This window comes from Lethenteron reissneri, chromosome 28 (genome assembly GCF_015708825.2).
Source record: "Lethenteron reissneri isolate LAM-NWPU_2019-01 chromosome 28, ASM1570882v1, whole genome shotgun sequence".
Classification (NCBI taxonomy): Eukaryota; Metazoa; Chordata; class Hyperoartia; order Petromyzontiformes; family Petromyzontidae; genus Lethenteron; species Lethenteron reissneri.
In genome coordinates, this window is record NC_083806.1 from 8,805,960 (window position 1) to 8,825,179 (window position 19,220).

At 53.7% G+C, this 19,220-nt stretch overlaps 1 protein-coding gene across 2 annotated transcripts in view; it reads right to left on the reverse strand.

The window, feature by feature from the left end:
• Positions 1 to 984: 984 nt before the first annotated feature.
• The window catches only part of HIC1 (HIC ZBTB transcriptional repressor 1), a 94,371-nt gene continuing 76,135 nt past the window's right edge, over positions 985 to 19,220 (reverse strand). For both annotated transcript variants that reach the window (XM_061561989.1, XM_061561990.1), the window contains exons 3-4: positions 12,006 to 12,525; positions 985 to 11,369 (exon numbers count right to left, since the gene is read on the reverse strand). In XM_061561989.1, the coding sequence (XP_061417973.1) occupies positions 10,329 to 11,369; positions 12,006 to 12,525 (1,561 nt within the window). In that variant the 3' untranslated portion in view covers positions 985 to 10,328. The remainder of the gene's footprint in view (positions 11,370 to 12,005; positions 12,526 to 19,220) is intronic.

Consider the following 19,220-nt stretch of genomic DNA (forward strand, 5'->3'; position numbering starts at 1 on the left):
CTACCCCCCCCCCCCGACTAAACATTTGGCAAGGATCGAGGGCTGAATGTGCTACAGCACGTGCGTGCGTGCGCGTGCGTGCGGCTTCCGCAGATTTCTATCGGACAGGTGTCTCGCGCGCACCATCCCCAGTAATTACGGATCTCACCCAGGGACTGCGCGGGGTGAGCGCCGAGCGGGGGAGCCACTCCACAGAATTAGAGAGGAGGGAGGAGGATGATGGAGGGAGGAGGATGGAGGGAGGATAGATGGAGGGATGTGCGTTGGGGGGGGGGGGGGGCTCCACCAATCGCCGGTGGCTCCCCCCTCCCTCCCCCGGCTGTCGTCTCCCCCCATGTGACGTGAACCGCAGGGAGAGCCCCCCCCCCACCCCCACCACCATCACCACCAGCCGCTGTGTCGCCTCATCGGCCCCCCATTTATATGCAAACGAGGCGTCCGCTCTCTCGCTTGTAAATTAGCCACTGTACCGAGCGGCTCCGCTCCGTCTGCTCCGCGCCGGTGGGGGTTGTGGAGGGAGCCGTACGCAAATAGGGGGGGGGGGTCACGGTGGGGGGGGGGGGGTCACGGTGGGGGGGGGGTCACGGTGGGGGGGGGGGGTCACGGTGGGGGGGGTCACGGTGGGGGGGTGTCCCGGCCCCACCACGGCCCTCGTGGGGAGAGGTGGGGGGGGGGTGGTGGTGGACAACCCAGTGCCGACCGTTGCTCGTCCTTCACCCACGGCGTACAGCGGCAGACGGACGATACCGAATCACCGAGCACCTCGCCCACCCAACCACCACCAACAACAACAACCACCACCAACAACCTGCACACGGCTCTATTCGTGGACGCGACTCACAGCGCCGGGGCCGTGCTGGTGGGAGGAGAAGGAGGGGAGGGGAAGGGGTGACCTGTCACTCGTTATTTTTCGAAACTTTGGAGAGTGGAACCTCTGGAGATCACTGATCGACGCGCACGAAGGGGGGTGGGTGTGGTGCATTATCACCGCCACCACGTGCGAGTCCACGTGGAAGTTTTGGTTTCTGCTCGCCCCCGTGCTCCCTCGCCAGCATTCACGAGCCCCGGGTGGAGGTTTTGAATGTTATTGTTGAAATATATAATGGCCACCCCGTTCTTTTTTTGTTTGCGATTCACTCTGAACCCACCCCCAAATATCCTCGAACACCGCATGCCCCACACACCACCGGTGACCCCAGGCGCTCGCTCACATTGCCAGGGCATTTCGTGTGTTCGGGTACCGTCAAGTTCCTAAAAAAGACGCGCCACTACCACCCCCCGTGTCTCCACCCTTCCCTAGCCAAGCTAAGCCCGTCCACGCTAACAACCCAGCGAAGCGCGTTCATTGGGGTTGTCGCGGTTGCCACCGACTTCTCTCTCCTCTCCTCCTGCTGCTTACCCCTGCGTCTCCTCATTCCTCCTCCTGGCGGAGATTTCCAATTCAAACGGCGTGTATCGCCTCTCTCCGTGCCACACAATCTGACTCGACACCGAGCTGAACGCAAGACGTCTCGAGGTGATAGAAGCCCTGAGCCTGCCCCGTGACCTTCCTTACCCGGTCCCACTCCTTGTCCCACCTGGGCCCTCCCATTCGCTTGCCCCATGCGGTACCCCAATTCATGTTGTTTCGCTGCCCATGCGGCACCTCCTACGCCCAGCCATCACTCCTCCTTCAAGACTCCAAGACTCTTTCTTCATGCCCTGTACAAATCCAACAGTGCCTGAATACACCCCCCCCCCCCGCGTCCTCCTTTCACATCCCGCCGAACCGACAGATTTTTTTCGGAGGTAAACATTCACCTCGGGGGGAGCGGAAATTTCGTCTTTTCGTTGTTTGTTGTCGATCACATTTGGAGCGATGCGACAATCTCTGGCCTGTGAGTGGATTAGTAGCAGTGGTTTGTGTGTGTGTGTGGTGTTTTCTTTTGTGGAGACAATTTACAGAGCGGGCGTATTTGGGCTCCTTAAAGCGTTGCGGCGTTTGCGGTGCCTTTTTTTAATGTTTTGGGGATGAGCTTTGGGACGCGTGGAGGCCGTGGCATTGAGCTGCGGCCCATGCATCGGGTTGCGTTGTACAGGGTTCGTGTTGGGGCTTGGCACGTCCGCGATAAAGAGCTTATTCTAGAGCTCATCGGATTCCTCCGGCCCAAATAGAGATTCTGCCGGTTCTAGATTGGTGTTTGTCAACGCAGTGCCCACCACCCCTCCTGCAGTCCGTCATGCGAAGTGACCCCCGTGAGCCGTGAGACGGGGGGGAGTGAGTGATTGTTTTGCCTTTGTGGCTGGGCGCTTTGTGGTCGAACGCGTCTAACCCAACGTGCGTGGCGCGTCTATTGAGGACGTGACGGTAGGACCGGACACACTGTGGCCCCAACACCCTGCTTGGTATAGTAATATGTTTTTACCCTTTCAACTGGTACAAAAACTGACACCTTTATACAAGGCATCATGTTTGCAATAACCACAACACAAGCAGTCAAAATGCAAACAAAAAGAAACAACTCTGATGATGATAATGATATGCACTGTCCTTGAAGTTGATTGGTCCACACCCGAGACAGCTTTCTAGAGCCTAGTCTCCATTGGGTGTTGGACCAGATGACGCCAAAAGGGTAAAACCTATTACTATATTTTGCCACTGGTAAAGGAGGTCTCATAGTGTAAAGAACCCAGGTTGGTCACTGCCCCCCACGACACCCCCACCACGTTGCTCGTGAAGCTGGGAGTTCTCGAACGAGCGCTCGCTTCTTGAGGATTCTGGCTGCATGAAACCGCGGCCACGTGGCCTCCCCTCATCCTCCTCCACTGCCCGGCACCACCTCATTCACCACCCACATCATCATCAACATCAACAACAGCAGCAGCAGAAGCAGCACCATCGTCGGTTACAACGCAACATCGCTCGTCCGCTGCACGCGTGCGTGTCACTGGCTCGTACAACAACGCGTTCTGGAGACGCACTGGCCCACGTGCGCGAATGCCATGGCCCGTCGAGATTAACCCGTTTCAAAGGGGGCCAACTCCATTATTTTGAGAGAGAGGGTAGGGTGGGGTAGGGTGAGAACTTCTCAATTTTCCGCCAATTCATAAATATTTCTCATCGCTTCGTTTTGCGAGCGAGGAGGCTGTGACGGTTGCGAGCGCGCGCGTTCCACGTCGCGATAGAGCGAAGGGGCCACGTGGCAATTGTCGAGAGTTGGGGCCAAAGTCACGGCGATTGGTGGTGTGGGGAGAGGGGGGCCGTGAGAGGCTGACGCTCCTGTCCGGTCGCGGGGAAGACGCGTCCGCGGGAGAGGGGGCCCCCAGAGCCACGCGTGTACAAGACGAGAGACAGAGAGAGACACCACAGGCAGCCTCGAGCGTCGCGACACCGATCATTCGCGTGGTCACACACGACCGTCGTCGTCATCATCATCATCACCATCGCGTGGGGCCCCCGTCTGTTCAAGCGTCAAACGGATAGGGGAGAGTGGTGGTGGTGGTGGGGGGGATGGCTTCGGCCAGCGCTTAACGACGGTGCTGAACCATGACAAACGCCGCCACCACCACCACCATGGCCACCACCATGGCCACCACGGGGTAAAAAAAAGCTTTTCTCGGGCCGAGGAGGCCGGCAACACAACGCGCGGGGGCAGGAGGGGTGAGGGCCCCCATCGGGCCCGCAAATGAACCTGCCACTATTTTGGTTTGCTTCGTTACAACTCCCCCTTAAACTTAGCGCATTCGTTATATATATACCCTTTGTGGTTTGTTTTTTTTGTACACACGCAGTTACAGCTTTGAAAACGCAAAACATTTTTTTTCAAAAAATAATTGTAAAACAAAAAAAAGTAATGTTTCGTTGTTATTGTACAATACAACACCTGGGTTTTTTGTTTTGTTTTAAACTCGTGCGAAACATTTCAGCAAATGTAGATTTTTTTTTCTTCTTCCGTTGAGGTGACCCAGAGGCATTTTTGAAGTGTGCTTTAGCAAAAGTTGAACGTGGTTAAAGCGTTATAAAAAAGTGTGATCGGCTCCGTTATTCTTATTGGTTTTACATTCTGTGTTCCCCTGATATGTTCTATGGCTAGGTAAGGTACTGTGAATAAAAACTTGAATGTGTATCTCTTGTGTGTGTGTGTGTTGTGTAACAGACAAAAACAATGAACGAAGCAGAAAATTTTAAAATAAAAACCTCCACACAGAACGAACCGTGCAATAAATACATTCACTGATAGCAAAAAAAAAAAACCCGAAGGAACGTGAGGAGAAAAATAATGTGAAATAAAAACTAAATTCCGAGAGTAATCGATGAAAACACTGTTTCCGCGTGGTTCTGGCCTGAACATGAAAGAAAAAAAGGTCACGGCGTTTATGTCGGTTAGTGAGAGTGCTACCACTTTTCTTTTAAAAAATACACTGTAAACTTTTTTTTGGTTCTTATAAAAATGAGGTTTCGATTTCAAAAAAATAAAACTTTGGTTCAAAAAATTCACCCATGGTTTTGGACAGAAGCTGCTAAACAGTTTTGAAGTTTGAGCTGGGTTATGTAACACTGAGAAATATTTCATCTTAAAACGTTAAAGAGAACTACGTAAAATTTTAAACCCTCCCCCCCCAAACCCTCACCCCGCCACCATAACTCTTATCATAAAAAGTACGTACACAATAATAAGGACTAGTGTTATTTTCTTCCCTCTCGTTTTGTTTCTCTACTCTAGATCCCTGCAGAAGACTTCAGCGAGCTGCAATACTGCATTTCAAAAAAAATGTCTTGAGCCCACAAAGTCGTACAAATCCCTGCATCGTGTTAATCGAGACGCCGCGGCGTGGCGAAGGGTCGGCAGGGTGGCACGGGTGTGTGGCACCGAGTCACCGGCGCTCAGCAACAACACCGACACGCTCATCACACAAAGCACACGCGGCACAACACCGAGACACAAGCCCACGCTCAACACACAAAGCACACGCGGCACAACCCCGAGACACGAAACCCACGCTCAACAAAAACCACACGCGGTCTCAACACAATTCATGCGCAAAACAAAACTGAGACACCCACCACTCTCAACACACAAACCAAACGCAGCACAATACCGAAAAACACAAACCAAGCTCAACACAAACCACACGCAAGATAACAAAGATACAGACCACACGCTCATCACAATAGAAACACAAACCACACTCAACACAACACAGACAAATCATACGACAAATATTATAACACCGAGACAGAAACACGCCAAACAAAAACGCTCAATGACAAACCCCACTCGGCCACAACCACCACGCTCAGCACCACACCAGAGACAATCCGCACTCAACACAATCCACACTCAACACAATCCACACTGAACCCAGCGATGCAATGCAAGCAGTCTGTCCCCCCTTTGGCTGGAAACTCGTTTGAGTTCAATTGTTTCTAATTACAAGCTAACAACTGTAACGAAGGCGGTTAAAACAACAGGAGATGTGTTTACCCTACTTGTAATATTATATACACGTTATCAATTTACAATATGGCAAGTTTAATTTAATTGTTAGTCTATGGTCCGTGATTCGTTTGCTCCGTAATACGACCGATATCTCTACATACCATTTTTTGTACGATTTAACGGAATCCGATTCAACATTCTGTAACGTCTGGTGTCTATATTGCTTGTGACACGGTTACATTTAAAACACACAATACTCAAAACGCCAAAAAGTTCAAGGCCTCTTAAGTGTCAGGGCAACACCTTGTACATCCACTGGCAGCGGCACGTGAGGAGAGAGCGATTCGCTTGCGAGGTCGTGCGTAACTGAGCGGCAGGCATTCGAAGACAACAACACGGGGGACAAAAAAAAATGAAAGCTAATATAATCGTGTAGACTGCTCTCCGCTGCACACATTTAAGACATGAAAAGCTTAAGATCTGAGGTAGAGTTTGTTTTCATTTTGTTTAAAAAAAAAAAAGCTTATCGGTATAACAGCCTATCTTTCTCGCAAGTTCTTTGACGGCAATGGCTAAAATGAAAAGTGACAATGAGACGCAAACTAAAACGAACTCCTTAAACGTTATTCCTGTAAACAGCTGGACAACTTTGCAGCTGAATTTAGCTGCCAGAGTTAAAGCTGACATTTTATTACAAAATATGACTCTCAATATTTTTTTCTCTTCTTCTAAAATACCTCATCACACCCTGTTTGTATAATGCCCTCCAACGAAGAGTTTTGGTTCATTTTGTTTTTAAATAATTTTTTAGGTTTTTTTTTTCTCTCTCTTTCTCTTTAAAGCAAACGTCGGCAGCGGTCTGCTACCTCAATGACGGCGTCACGACCCAATACCCTGGCCCCAGCCCAAGGCGCGGAGTAAAAACCGCCACCCGAAATCTGCGGATAAAAAAGAAAAATATGCGTCGATAACGCAAAATCTGCGTTAAAGGGGGGGGGGGGGGGTCCCGCCCGCAAGCGCCAAGATTTGGCAGTGAGGAGCACGCTTAGCTACGGAGGTCTGGCCACACCAGCCCGTGGCGGCGGTGGCGGGCGGGCGAGCTCCAGAGTTTGTGGGGGCGGCGGTGGCGGGGGGGGGTACGACTGCATTGCCTCGCTGGGAAGAACGGCGGAACCGTTCCCACACACGCACGAACAACGCACGGATAACAACACGCACGGACGACACACGCACGAACGACACACGCCAACACCCCGCGCTCGGTGCACACAGCCGGCAACTCTCCTCCCCGCCGTTCGGAAAGGTAAGTGTTGTATTGTTTGGAAAGGGTTTAAAGCAGCTGGTTTGCTTGCGATGGGTCAGGTGTGGGCTTTGGAATAAAAGGGAAGGGGAGAAAGGGGAACTTAATAGAAAACAACAAAAAATATCATTAAGAATAATTATTTAACAAAAAAATTAAAATTATAGGAGAGTGTTGAGGGTGAGTGAGAGAGACGGAGACAGACAGAGAGAGAGAGAGCAGAGGACCCATAACGTTATACGCCAACAAAACGTACTGCATTACTAAGCAGCTATCCAACATAAGTGCTGTGCAAGAACCATGCTACTGTCAAGACAACACCACAGACACCGCGCCGGCTGTCACCGCTACCAAAAAACAGACACAGAACAAAGCTAATACGCGCGCAAAAAACCAGGTACGTACAAACGAGAAAAAGCATGCTAAAATATACACCTTCGTTATTATCCTTCGCAATTTTTACATCCTTATCATGAGCCTGCCATCACTGCTTTGATCCAGAGGCGTTTTGGTCAACAGTTGATAATTGTTGTTATTAATAATAGTTTTTTTTCTTTTCAAATCTTCTTCCTCTAAGTGACTATACAGACATTAGGACATTGATTAAAAAAAAATGAACTGCAAATAAGAACAGGTTTTCGTCACTTTCGCCACAGAAAATAATGATCATGGTAGGCGCCAATTTTGGCGTTGGCAAGCGGGGGGGTGGGGAGAGGGTGGGCAGGGGGGGTGGTGATCGCCACCACCCCCCCGTGCCGGATTCTCGGCAAGAGCCGGAGAGAAGCTCCACGCTCGCGCAGCCAGTGCTGATGTTGAACACGACACAGTTTTAACTGTAACCGAAACATCGTTCCCCTATTTAGGAAAACATCTCTCGACAAACATTTTTTTTGTACACATTTCAATTTAACCAGTGAACATACGTTCTTTAGAGTCCTGTGGACAAACATTAGGAATATTTCACCTTTTGTTTTGTAGAAATTCAAAACGTCTTGATATTACCGTTTGCAAAGAGCGAGAGTATCCTATATATATATACTTTTTACATCGCAATGTTCACTGAATTTTTTTGCAGTCAATGATTTTACGCCCCCCCCCCCCCCCGATTGCGAGGAAGCGAGCGAGCGAGCGAGCGAGCGAGCGGAGGACGAGAAAGGGTCTGGGGGGTCCTCGAGTGTCTCGTTATGACATCAGCCGCTGCGTGTCCCGTGGGACGGCCTTCGTTGCTCGGGAGCCGGGGCCTTGCACCAAAATGCACCAAAATGCCTTGTGCCCGCCACGCATGTTACACTGCACATATATAAATATATGTATACCTGCATACATATATTCACAGACGTACAGCATGTGTTCAAGGGTTTATAGACGTCATCTCGAGCCTTCTGCTCGCAAAGCGTATATTATAGAAATAATTTTGCATATAATTGGTATGTTTATGTTTGGGCGTGCGTGTATCTATCTACACACACACAATTTTTCAGTGCTGTGCTACATCATATTAATTACCAATTCAAACCTTTATAAAGTGGCATTTATGATTCATGTACAAAAGCCATTTGGCCAAAACGAATGTTGGTGGCAAGTGCTTTTTTTTCTGCGAGCATCTATCAGGACCAACGCTGCAAATAAGGTGGTGGTGGTGGTGGTCAGCGCCACAAACTCGGCCACCACCTTTGTCTGCCAGGTGCCGATGTTCGATTGCACAGCACCAGGAAAAGTTAACCGAAGGGAGCCCCCCCCCCCCCAGGTCAGGCTTAAGATTCCAATTGCAAGAGGAATTGTGCAAGGGCAGGGAAATGGAAGCTAGGTGGCCGGAGTCATGGCGCAGCGAGTGAGACACTCCACATTCATCTATGTGCATAGACAAATATCCCCACCCCTTTACAGATTAAATCTTGACTTTACAGATTGTTGGTACAAGTGCTGTTATCAAGCATCTATAAAGGCGGGCACGGCACACGAGGTGGGGGGTCGGTGGCCAGCACCATGTTCGGCCACCTATGTCTCTCTGGTACGATGTTTACGCGTCTTACTGGGTACTCATTTGAGGCTGAGTCGAACTACGGGAGGCCAAGGATCGCTTCGAATATTCGTTATTGGTGTTGGCCGTTGAGTGTTTGCACACACGTACGTTCGTGCGCGCGGCGGACAGAGGAGATGCTTTGCAAGGGAAAAGCATGGCCCGAGTTCACTCTACGTGCGCATTCACCTGGGGGACAAACGTTCCTGTACGCTCGTGTACAGTACACGGGTAGGCTCACGTAGACGTGTGTGCGTCTTTACCATGATCATTATTTCTGCTGTATAGCCACTCTTCCCTCCTGCATTTTAAATTAGTTTACAAGTCACATACACTTACACAGAGTGCCTGTCAAAGAGTCAATGTAGGGCCTCCAATCATATAAATATATATACCGTATACCATTCGTAACAGAGATTAAACAGATAAGACAAAAAAAAAACCTCACTACGTCACAGGTAGTGTAAGCTGTTCCCGTTTTTTGTTATTTTTCTTTTTAAAGCCTGCAAAAAGGAATGTGCAAAGAAAAAAAAAAGACAGATTCAATTCATTGGTCAAAATCGAGAGGACACGGTGAGGGGTTGGCGATACCGGCACAAAGCTTCGGGAAGCCCCGCCGGCGGGCGCCCGCACAGTCTGCTGCGGCGCCGCGCCTCGGGCAAAGCGGGGCAAGTTTTCGTTTTTTTTCTTTCTCTCTTCCCGTTTTTCAAAGACGATCCGACCCCTCGCGTCGGTTGACCCTGTCAGCCACTGGTCCCATGCAAACCACCGGCCATTAAACAACAACAAAAAATACCTCTTTGTTTTGTTCCTTTTTATGTTTTTTAAAGAGTGGCATTGTATCGCCTCCTGCCTGAGTTGCGGGGGTCGTGTGTGCGAGAGAGGGCGAGCGATGCCATGGAACGGCGGCTGGAGGTGGTGGCGTGTGAGCTGGCGGGTGAGCTGGCGGGTGAGCTGGCGGGTGAGCTGGGGCTGCGCACGATGACCGTACACACCTGTTGGTTGGCGCAGGCCTCACGTGGCGATGACTTCGATTGGTTCAGACGGCAACCAAGACCCTCCACCTACCCATCCCCACCACCCCCTCGAGCCTTAATGACATCTCACGATATGCGAGCCGTTCGCTCAGAGCGATCTTTTAGGACAAATCGACATCACTAAAATTAATTAACCGTTTTCGTAAAACGAAAATGCACCAAGCCCAATTATGACAGCCCAACACCTGTAAAATTATAACCTTTAACATGTTACTTTAAAAGGGACGTACACTCATATAAAAAAAAATAACGCATATAAAAACCATCGTAAATTTTGGTCCATGGATTTCTTAAAATCAGGTTATAGGTGCTGCTGGCGCAGTGTCACGAGGTTAAATCTGTTCCAGCGGCAACGCCGATGACAAACGGACGGTTAATCGAAAACCCTACAAACTGCGGATGCCTGCTCGCCAGCTCACAGACTCGGCCCGATGCAAACGCGCCGGGCTCACCGGCTAGCTCGCTCACCTCCACGCGCCGGCCACCACAGCCCATTGCGCCGGAGGGGAAGGGGGGGGGGTCCAGAAAGAAAGGGAGCGGGGGGGGCGGCCTCACATGGCCTGCCCGGCGCTGTGCATCTTCATGTGGCTGATGAGGTTGCGCTGCTGCGCGAACTTCCCGCCGCAGAGCTGGCACTCGTAGGGCTTCTCGCCCGAGTGGATGCGCATGTGCTCTGTGAGGCGGTACTGGCGCGTGAAGCGCATGCCGCACTCCTCGCACGCGAATGGCTTGAGGCCCAGGTGGCTGCGCATGTGGCGCGTCATGGTGCCGCGCTGCGTGAACTTCTTGCCGCAGATGGCGCAGGGGTACGGCCGCGTGAGCCAGTGCGTCTTCTCGTGCTGCCGCAGTGTCGCCGCGTCCTTGTAGGCGCGGTCGCACGCCATGCAGCGGTACGGCCGCGCCTCCGCCGAGTCGTCGGCGCAGCCCGCGTCGAGACCGCCGGGCCCCCCGCCGCCGCCTCCCCCGCACGCCGAGGGAGGGCCGCCGCCGCCCCTGCCGCCTCCCGCGCAGCCGCTGCTGCCGTCGTCGTCGTCGTCGCCGCCGCCGCAGCCGCCGCCTCCTCCGCCGCAGCCGCCGCCTCCTCCGCCGCCTCCGCCGCCTCCGCCGCCGGCCTCGCGCTGGTAGAGCTCCTCCTCGGTGTGCGTGTCGACGTGCGCGTTCAGCTGCTCCGAGCTGGGGAAGCCCTTGCCGCAGGGGATGCACACGTAGAGGTTGTCGCCGCCGAAGGCGTCGGGCTCGCCGTAGGCGGCCGCGTGCCGGTGGTGGTGGTTGCAGTGGGCGTAGCGCTCGAGCCCGGGCTCCGAGCCGCCGCTGCCCGTGTCGCTCATCCCGCTCTCGTCGTTCAGGCTGCGGTTATCGTCGTCGTCGTCCTCCTCCATGGCGGCGACACCGAGGAGCGAGCGTGTCGTCTGGTAGAGCCCCGTGCCGCCGCCACCGCCTCCTCCACCGCCGTCGGACTTTGAGCTTCCCGAATAGACGACGACGCCGTTGCTTGGCGGCACGGGCACCTCGTCGTCATCGCCGGACGCCCCGGCCCAAGAGTTCGGAGGGGTCTTGTGGTCGCCCTGAGCTGATGGCCCATGGTGCAGGTCCTGTGTGAGAAGCGTATTTACACACACGCACGTACACACAAATACAAAGCTAAAGATCCCCTATATAGCCTTCAACAGACTGTCGTGACAAGTGCGCGAACCTATTAAGGCCGGTTAGGGCACACGACCAGCACCATGCCCAGCTCCCTTTGTCTCCCTAATTCTTATATTTACACACGCAACCAGGTACTCATTTATGGCTCAGTCGACTTAGGGGAGGCCCAGGGCCAGTTCGGATATTCATCACCCAGAAATGCGCACACCCAGTGCTCGTGCAGAGGGCTGGACAGCATCGCTGAGGAGAGTGAGCTGGCCTCATAGGAGATGTGGGGGCCCGACATTAATGTAGGACAAAACATTTCATTTAATTCACTATGTTTCTGCAGAAGGGGCAGGGTCTGGGGGAGGGGAGAGAGACAGGACACCATGGAATTTGACAGAGAAGGTCCAGGATGTACGTAATATTTTCTCCGAGTGAAAATTGTGGGTAAACAAAGATTAAATCTGACCGCTCGCCTGGAGCTGTGAGAGCAAAAGAGCGTACGTGCACACAAAATGCACCCGTGTCTCTGCCCCAGGAAACGCTGCCGATATTCTTTTCTTAACCTCGTCGCGAGTTCCGCCCCAGGCACTCACCTGATCCTTCCGGTCGCACGGCCGCTCGGCCGGCTCCTGCTTGAGCCAGCTCGTGTTGAGAGGCAGTGGCAGCCCGTCTGCGGCGCCGCTGGAGACGGGCAGCTTACTTCCGCCGCCTCCGTTGCCGCCACCGCCGCCGCTGCCGAGCGGGGACGGCGCCGTCCGTCGGATGAGGCCCAGGCAGGCCTCCGCCTCGCCTAGTCCCGAGCCGCGGCCCTCGTAGCCGTCGGCGCCGGAGGGGGCGGGCGTCGGCGAGTGCAGTCGGTCCGCGTGCTCCGCACCGCCGCCGCAGGACGAGCGGGAGTCACGAATCGGACTCTTCTTGGAGAGGTCGAGGCCCACGAGCTGGCTCCGCTCGCTCGACGAGACGCCACCGCCGCCGCCACCGCCGGCGCCGCCGCGCAGGTCGAGCCCCGCGTCGTCCGGAGCCACACGCGATGGGAAATATTCGCCGACGCCGGAGCCCAGGGTGTGCAGCTCCCCGACGCGCTGCAGCTCCCCGACGCGCGGAACTTCCCGGCTGCGGAAGACGACCCGGAGAGAGCGGCACTTCAGGACGGGGCCCACGCAACGCGCACGCAAACCTGGCCCATGGGCGCAGGCAACCGAGCAGCATTTTGTTTGACTGCCCATACCCTGCTCACGCGACTTCTCCCCGAGCTTTGCTGCTTAAGTTTTGCTGAAAAAACCAAGTCCCTGTGATCCACAGCTGGATGATCCCTTTAAAAGTTATTTCATTTATACTTGGCAAAACAGACCCTTTGCTATTTATTACCGCTGGATGGCTTTTTTTATTTTATTAGTCCAGACATCGGCATGAATGCAACCTCTCTATGAATTCCGCCGTAGTGATCAAAGATCAACGCTTTCTGAATTTTAGATAAGAGAACTAAATAGAATATTAACATTTTAAATCCAATATCCGGTGGATCGTCCTTAACAGCAACTAAGTCTTATATCGGCAAGGTGTGGGGCCAGACAAATCACTGCAAATAGGCAGCTCAACCACAACAACCGTAAGATACACAAACGCCACGGGACACACGCTGAAGGCGCAGCGGTGGGTCGCCGTTGCTTCTGGGAATCGTGGTTTTCGAGAGACTGCCCGTGGACGGGGAGAATTGTTTTGCTTTTGCGAACGCGCGCAGGCAACCCACGCCCATTCGTGTTTTCACCACAAGTCGCCGAAGCAACGCACCCCTACGCGTGACTCGCGCGCGAAAACACCCGCGCACGTGTTAGTGCGAGGTTGCCATGGTGCCACCGGTGGTACCGACACGGGCACGAGAACAACAGTGTCCAGCTGCCATCGCATCTCCCAGCGCGCCCCCCCACCCTGTCCGCCACCGCCGACACTATATTCTGGTGTCAGCTAATCGACAGGCTTTGTCCGAATCGCACCCGAGTGGAGACGGTTTGTAAACATGGACCAAAGGGGGAAGGGGGCGGAAGGGCACGTTTTGCGAAAGCTGCGACATTTGGAACTCTGCCCGTGGCCGGGTCCAGCCTCGCTCGTCCGACGACAAAAAAAATGCGGGTTCAGATCTTTACGTTTCCCCTTCCCCACTTTCCGACGTCAACCACAGACATCTCGTTTTCTCTTCCGACAGAAAGCCACCCGCAACCTCCGATTAGCACGGTTGGCAACGTACGGTGTGAAAGAAGTTAAACTTATGTACCCCCCCCCCCACCACCCAATTTCCAAGAAACGATAAAAACTTAAAATGTACACACTCACACCACCACTCAGTCTGAAAGCCTTGAGGCCACCTCAGAGAACATTCACAGAAAGCACGTCTGCCGAATGGACGCGTAATGAAACAAACAAGGCGACGGCCACAATATCTGCGCCTATTGTAAACGTAAACGTTCGCTAAGTTCAGCTTAATCTTTCAAGATACAAGAAGAGTCTCTCTCCACACACGAGGCTGTTATGACAACACTGCCCCGTCCCCCATTCTGCTACAACTGGTTAACCCTGCACCAGGCTCTCTGCGGTATGCGAGTAAAAAAGAAAATGACCCGATGCGTCTTGTCAACGCTTATCTGCAAAGGCATGCGACTTCACTGTCATGAAGCCGACACGAGCACGAGATGGGCAATTGACACCAACACCCCCCATAGCCTCCCCCAGATGCACGTATACCAACGCGGACGTGTGCAACGTCCATTTATTTGCCCAGAAAAGCCTCACCGAGACACCAAAACGTTTCTGGGATGGTTCGGACAATTCCATTAATGAGTGCTTGGCACGTGGCAGGAAACGGGAGAGAATCCGGAGAAAACCCAAGTGTACGAAGGAGGAGGGCGACACTTAAAACCTCCGCGTGGATTGATTAAAGACCCCATTTGTTGTGTAGGCCGCCTCGCAGCGCAAGGCTACAACACCTTGTGTATTCCCAGTCACTCTCCCATCCAAGTACCAAACCAGGCTCGCATGCGCTTGCTTAGCTTCTGAGATCCGATGGGTTTGGGGCATTCATAATGAGTTGGTGGTATATTATTATTATGCAATCTTGATTTGAAGCTTTCGTGACTGCAGGAATCTATACTCTTTGCTTCTTTCGGTAAAGTCACGTAGATAGAAAAAAAAATCTACGTGACTTTACCGAAAGAACCAAAGAGTATTATTATACATCAACAGCATCATAAAAAAACACAAGTCTGAACAAACTATTAAAACAGTTTAAATTTAAAAAACGGCCAAAAACCTTCACGTGAGATTATACTCGGCTCAACATGATACAAACCAGGAAACGAATCGGTGTCCACGTATTTTTTTTTCTTTTAAGTTAGCGAAGTGCGCCCTTCTCCACACCCCACCGAAGAAGACCGCACGAGGTGGGAGGCGGAGGGGGGCAGCGCCACACTCGCCCAACTGGCTTTCCCTCCTCCCTAGAGCTTGCGCTGCCTGCCCGCACACCTCACCATACCTCACCAGGTGCTCACCGTCAGCCGACTTGACCTAGGGGAGGCGGTTCCCCAGACCAGGTGAAACCCCAACTTGCCACTTGATGTGCGTCGCTGGGAGTTTATTGCCGTATATTGCCCGCAGCAGCAGCAGCGACACTCAGCACTCATGCAGCCGCAAGCACGCACGCACAGGCACGCATGCACAGGCACGCACGCACAGGCTCGCACACACAGGCTCACACACAGGCGCACACCCACACGCAGAGCGACGTTGGCAGCACTCACGTCGAACGAGCTTGCGCGGGCATCACCTACAGGCAACTGGGGGTCTCTCTGCCCAAAGAAATGTGAATGTAACAGCAGCGTCATTGCACTGGCTGCAACTCCAGGATCACTTGGGACTGCCTGGACCATGTGGTCCTGTGCCGATTCCCTGAGCAATAACTTGAGGAGTTAATGTATTTGCCGCAGCACACCGGAATGAATGGGATATGCCAACGCTCGGCTCCGTATGCATCACTCTTCATTGAGAAGGGGCAATAGCGGCGGTGGCTGGGAGCATAATTCTTGGGCTATACCCAGAGCATGGATGGGTATGGGACTGCTGAAGTTTAATCTGATAATATGATAACATCTATCGCCAGCACACACACACTTAAGCACGTGTGGAAACACACTTACTAGAACAAAAAGGCACCCAAACACAAGCCCACACACCCACAAAGGTCTGTCACTAGCAGCCAAATCGAGGGGACCCTTTCTTGCTGTTTGTTGTTGTCACGTTCTTACCCGCCCCTACTGGACTTCTGTGAAAAAAAGCTTTAGAGCTCATCGGATTCCTCCAGTATAAATATTGATTCTGTCAACGTTGCCGCATCTGACAAAAACCCCGTTTTCCTGCTACACCTCCATGAGCCACACGCCAGGTCTCGGTGAATCGCTCCGAGCTCTAGGAAACAAGACGCCCTCTCACTGTTCTGCACGCTCGACCACTGACCCTGCAAAGCTCTCCCCTCTGGCAGCAGCCCCCCCCCCCCAGCCTGCCAAGCTGGCGTCAGTCTCTAACATCACGAGCTTCTTTGGAAAAAATCCTATCGGGTTTCTCTTTCCTACCTCGGGGCATTGGCAGTTACGACTGCAGGTCCTGTCTCGCCGCCTGTGACGATCGGGGCAAATACTGCCACAAGCTCTCCTCCCGAGTCGCATTTGTTGCAAGAGGCACTGACTGCTGCAGTGCCCGCATCCGGAGCCTGGCCCAATCATCTAACAATGCCGCCGCCATGTGTCCCAAGGTCACCCACGAGCAGACCCTTGCTGTGGCTCCTGCCCCCTCGATCGGCCTTCTGGTCTCCGCTCGCAGCCGGCCGATTTTTGAAGAATCTCCAACTGGACCTGTGCCGAGGGAGATCCCAAGGTGTTGCAGGCCACCTCAGGGGTTAGACCCTTTGACCCCTTCTAACAAGGAGGTTTAGGATCTTCTTCTTGGTTCTTTCGGTAAAGTCACGTAGAAGGGAGATAATAAAATAATAAAAATAAAACATAATAAAATAATACAATTCTCACGACGTTTCGGCCACAACGCAAGCAGCCGACCTCAGGTGAAGAACAGGTCTGTCGGAAAGACAGCGTCTGAATAAGGTTTAGGATCTTCTCCCCCCCCCCCCTCACCAACGCTGGTAGATAACCGCCTTCATGTCTTTCACTAGCACTCTCTGAGGCTTCTTCTGCACTCTTGAGAATTTGCCCTCCTACTCTTCTTCTGCCCATTCATCAGTTTCCTTGCACTCTCCCTGGGCCCTCAGACTCCTCAGGCGAGGGGCTGTGGGCCCTCCTCTGACCGTGGTTCTCACCACCACAGGTCGCTTTCTGTTGAGTGGCCGCCGAGTGCCGGCCCCGGACCGCTCCTTTCGAGCGGCCGCATTCACAGAGATTCTCTGCCCGTACTTCGGAAAACCGTGGCTCTGACCGACGCCATCGTCCTCGTCACCACCGTCAGTGTTGTCTTGTAATTTCTCCGTGGCTTCGTGGGCGCCAAATTTTCAGCTTTGCACGAGCACTCTGCCCCATCTCTCAAGCAGACAGGGCCATTGCATCAGACGCATTCTCCCATTGCGCGTCCGTGCCCCAGGCGGTGGAGGCCTTTAGAGAGACACTCGGCACTCTTGTTACGCGCACGGCCGTGCCCGCTGAGCGCTAACGCTGCCTGTTTCATGAAAGAGAGCGCGCGTGAGCGTTCCCTCTGCTCCGTGGCTGGGGTCGTCACCGAATCTAACTTTACTCACCTAAACTCAGCTCGCAAAATGACTGAAGGCTCTAGCCTATGTGCAGAAGCTACACTAAACTCTGGGCACCCGGCCCAGAGAAAACTAAAACACTAAGGAAATGGTGGGGGGGGGGAGGGAATCATATGGTGCAGTACGGGGGGTTTCCCCCCTCCCCTACCACCCCGCGTTTATTAAATTAATATAATATGGATACAAGTTTTGTGGGTGCCCGTGACAGGATGTTGTTCATCTGTATAGAGTCGCAGTGCGTCGGTGACCACCATTAAAATAACCTAACACACACACGCATCACTCTCGCACACTCGCATACGTACACACACTCACACTCTCACATGCACACAACAAAAACAAAGGTTACCTATATAGTCCTCTATGCCACTGTTGGAGCAAGTGCTGTTCGCGAGCATCTATTAAGGCCACCAGGGCATGAGGGGGTGGTTGGAGCAGTACCGCACGCCCGGCTGCCATCGTCTAAAAAAAATCGTCATTTACACACACAAGGAACTTATTTAAGGCTGAGTCAACCCAAGTGAGGCCCGGGTTATCAGTGCGCTAACCGCTACACTACCGCTCACCACACATGCACACAATAACCACTCTTCACCACTAAGTAGTGGTGACGTCACCACGGTGCTTGTGCCAGGCTAAGTGCACCTTGAGGCCACGTGAAGTATCGACGGCTCACTGCTGACAGGTCACAGGACCGACCCAGGTGTTATGAGTTGACTGGCAGATGCACCGTCTTGTGCTCCCTACTGTGCCAATAGAGAGTGCGCACAAATACAAAGAGCCCCTTGTAGCCTCAACAAACTGTTGCGGAAAGTGCTCGTAGCGAGCACCTATGAAGGTTGGCATGGCACAACAGGGGGTGTGGGTGGCCAGCATCACGTCCGACCGCCTTTGTCTCCCCAATGGCGATGTGTACACACTGCCCCAGGTACTCATTTGAGGCCGAGTCTACCTAGGGGAGGAGCGGTTCAGATATTCGGTCACCGATGTTGGCCGTGAGCGGGAATCGAACTCGGGTCGCCGGCCTCCGCAACCAAGCGTGCGCTCACCACTGCGTCCACAACTCACAAGACGGGCACGCGCACGTTCACGTTCACGCGCGCGTTCACGGGCACGCGCGCGTTCACGGGCACGCGCACGTTCACGAGCACGTTCACGCGCACGTCCACGGGCACGTTCATGGGCACGCGCGCGTTCACGGGCACGTTCACGCGCACGCGCACGTTCACGAGCACGTGCGCACGTTCACGGGCGCGCGCACGTTCACGAGCACGTGCGTGTTCACGGGCGCGCGCGCGTTCACGTTCACGGGCACGCGCACGCGCACGTTCACGAGCACGTGCGTGTTCACGGGCACGCGCACGTTCACGAGCACGTGCGCGTTCACGGGCACGTGCGCGCTCGCCGCCACTCGCCCCGCCCACACAGCGCCAGGGGTGGCTGCGGCGTTCGCCCATTGGCTGAAGCGCCGCCTCTCCAAGGCTGTTGCCAGGCAACGGCGCCACCGCTGCCGCCGCCGTCGCCCCCCCCCCCCCCTTAGTGACGTAGGCCAAGGCCGCCGCACTCGCCGCGGGGTGGGGCCACAGGCAGGGGGGTCACAGGGGGTGCTGCTGTACAAGTTCAAGGGTCATCGACATGGCAACCAGGTCCACTGACTGCCCACCATTTCTGTGCCACGTGGAAGGGCTTTTCAGGGCGAGCGCTCTGCCCCTGCGAGCCGACGATAACATTGAGAGGGGGGGGGGGCGGTGAAACCGTGCGTCGTTCTTTAATCTTTAATCGACGATCAAATTAACGTCGTCAACGTCGAGCTCCTTGGAGTCTGTGCGACGTGCACTCGAGCAGTAAACGTCTCGGTGCTGCGTCCCGGTCTAACTCACAGGTTGAATTATACTGGTAGGAACCTCCTGGTTACACCAGCCCACAGGGGATTATTGTGTCCGTCGTACAGGGAAGGGCTGGGTGGGGAGGGGAGGGGCTGGGTGGGAAGGGGCTGGTCACCCCGTGG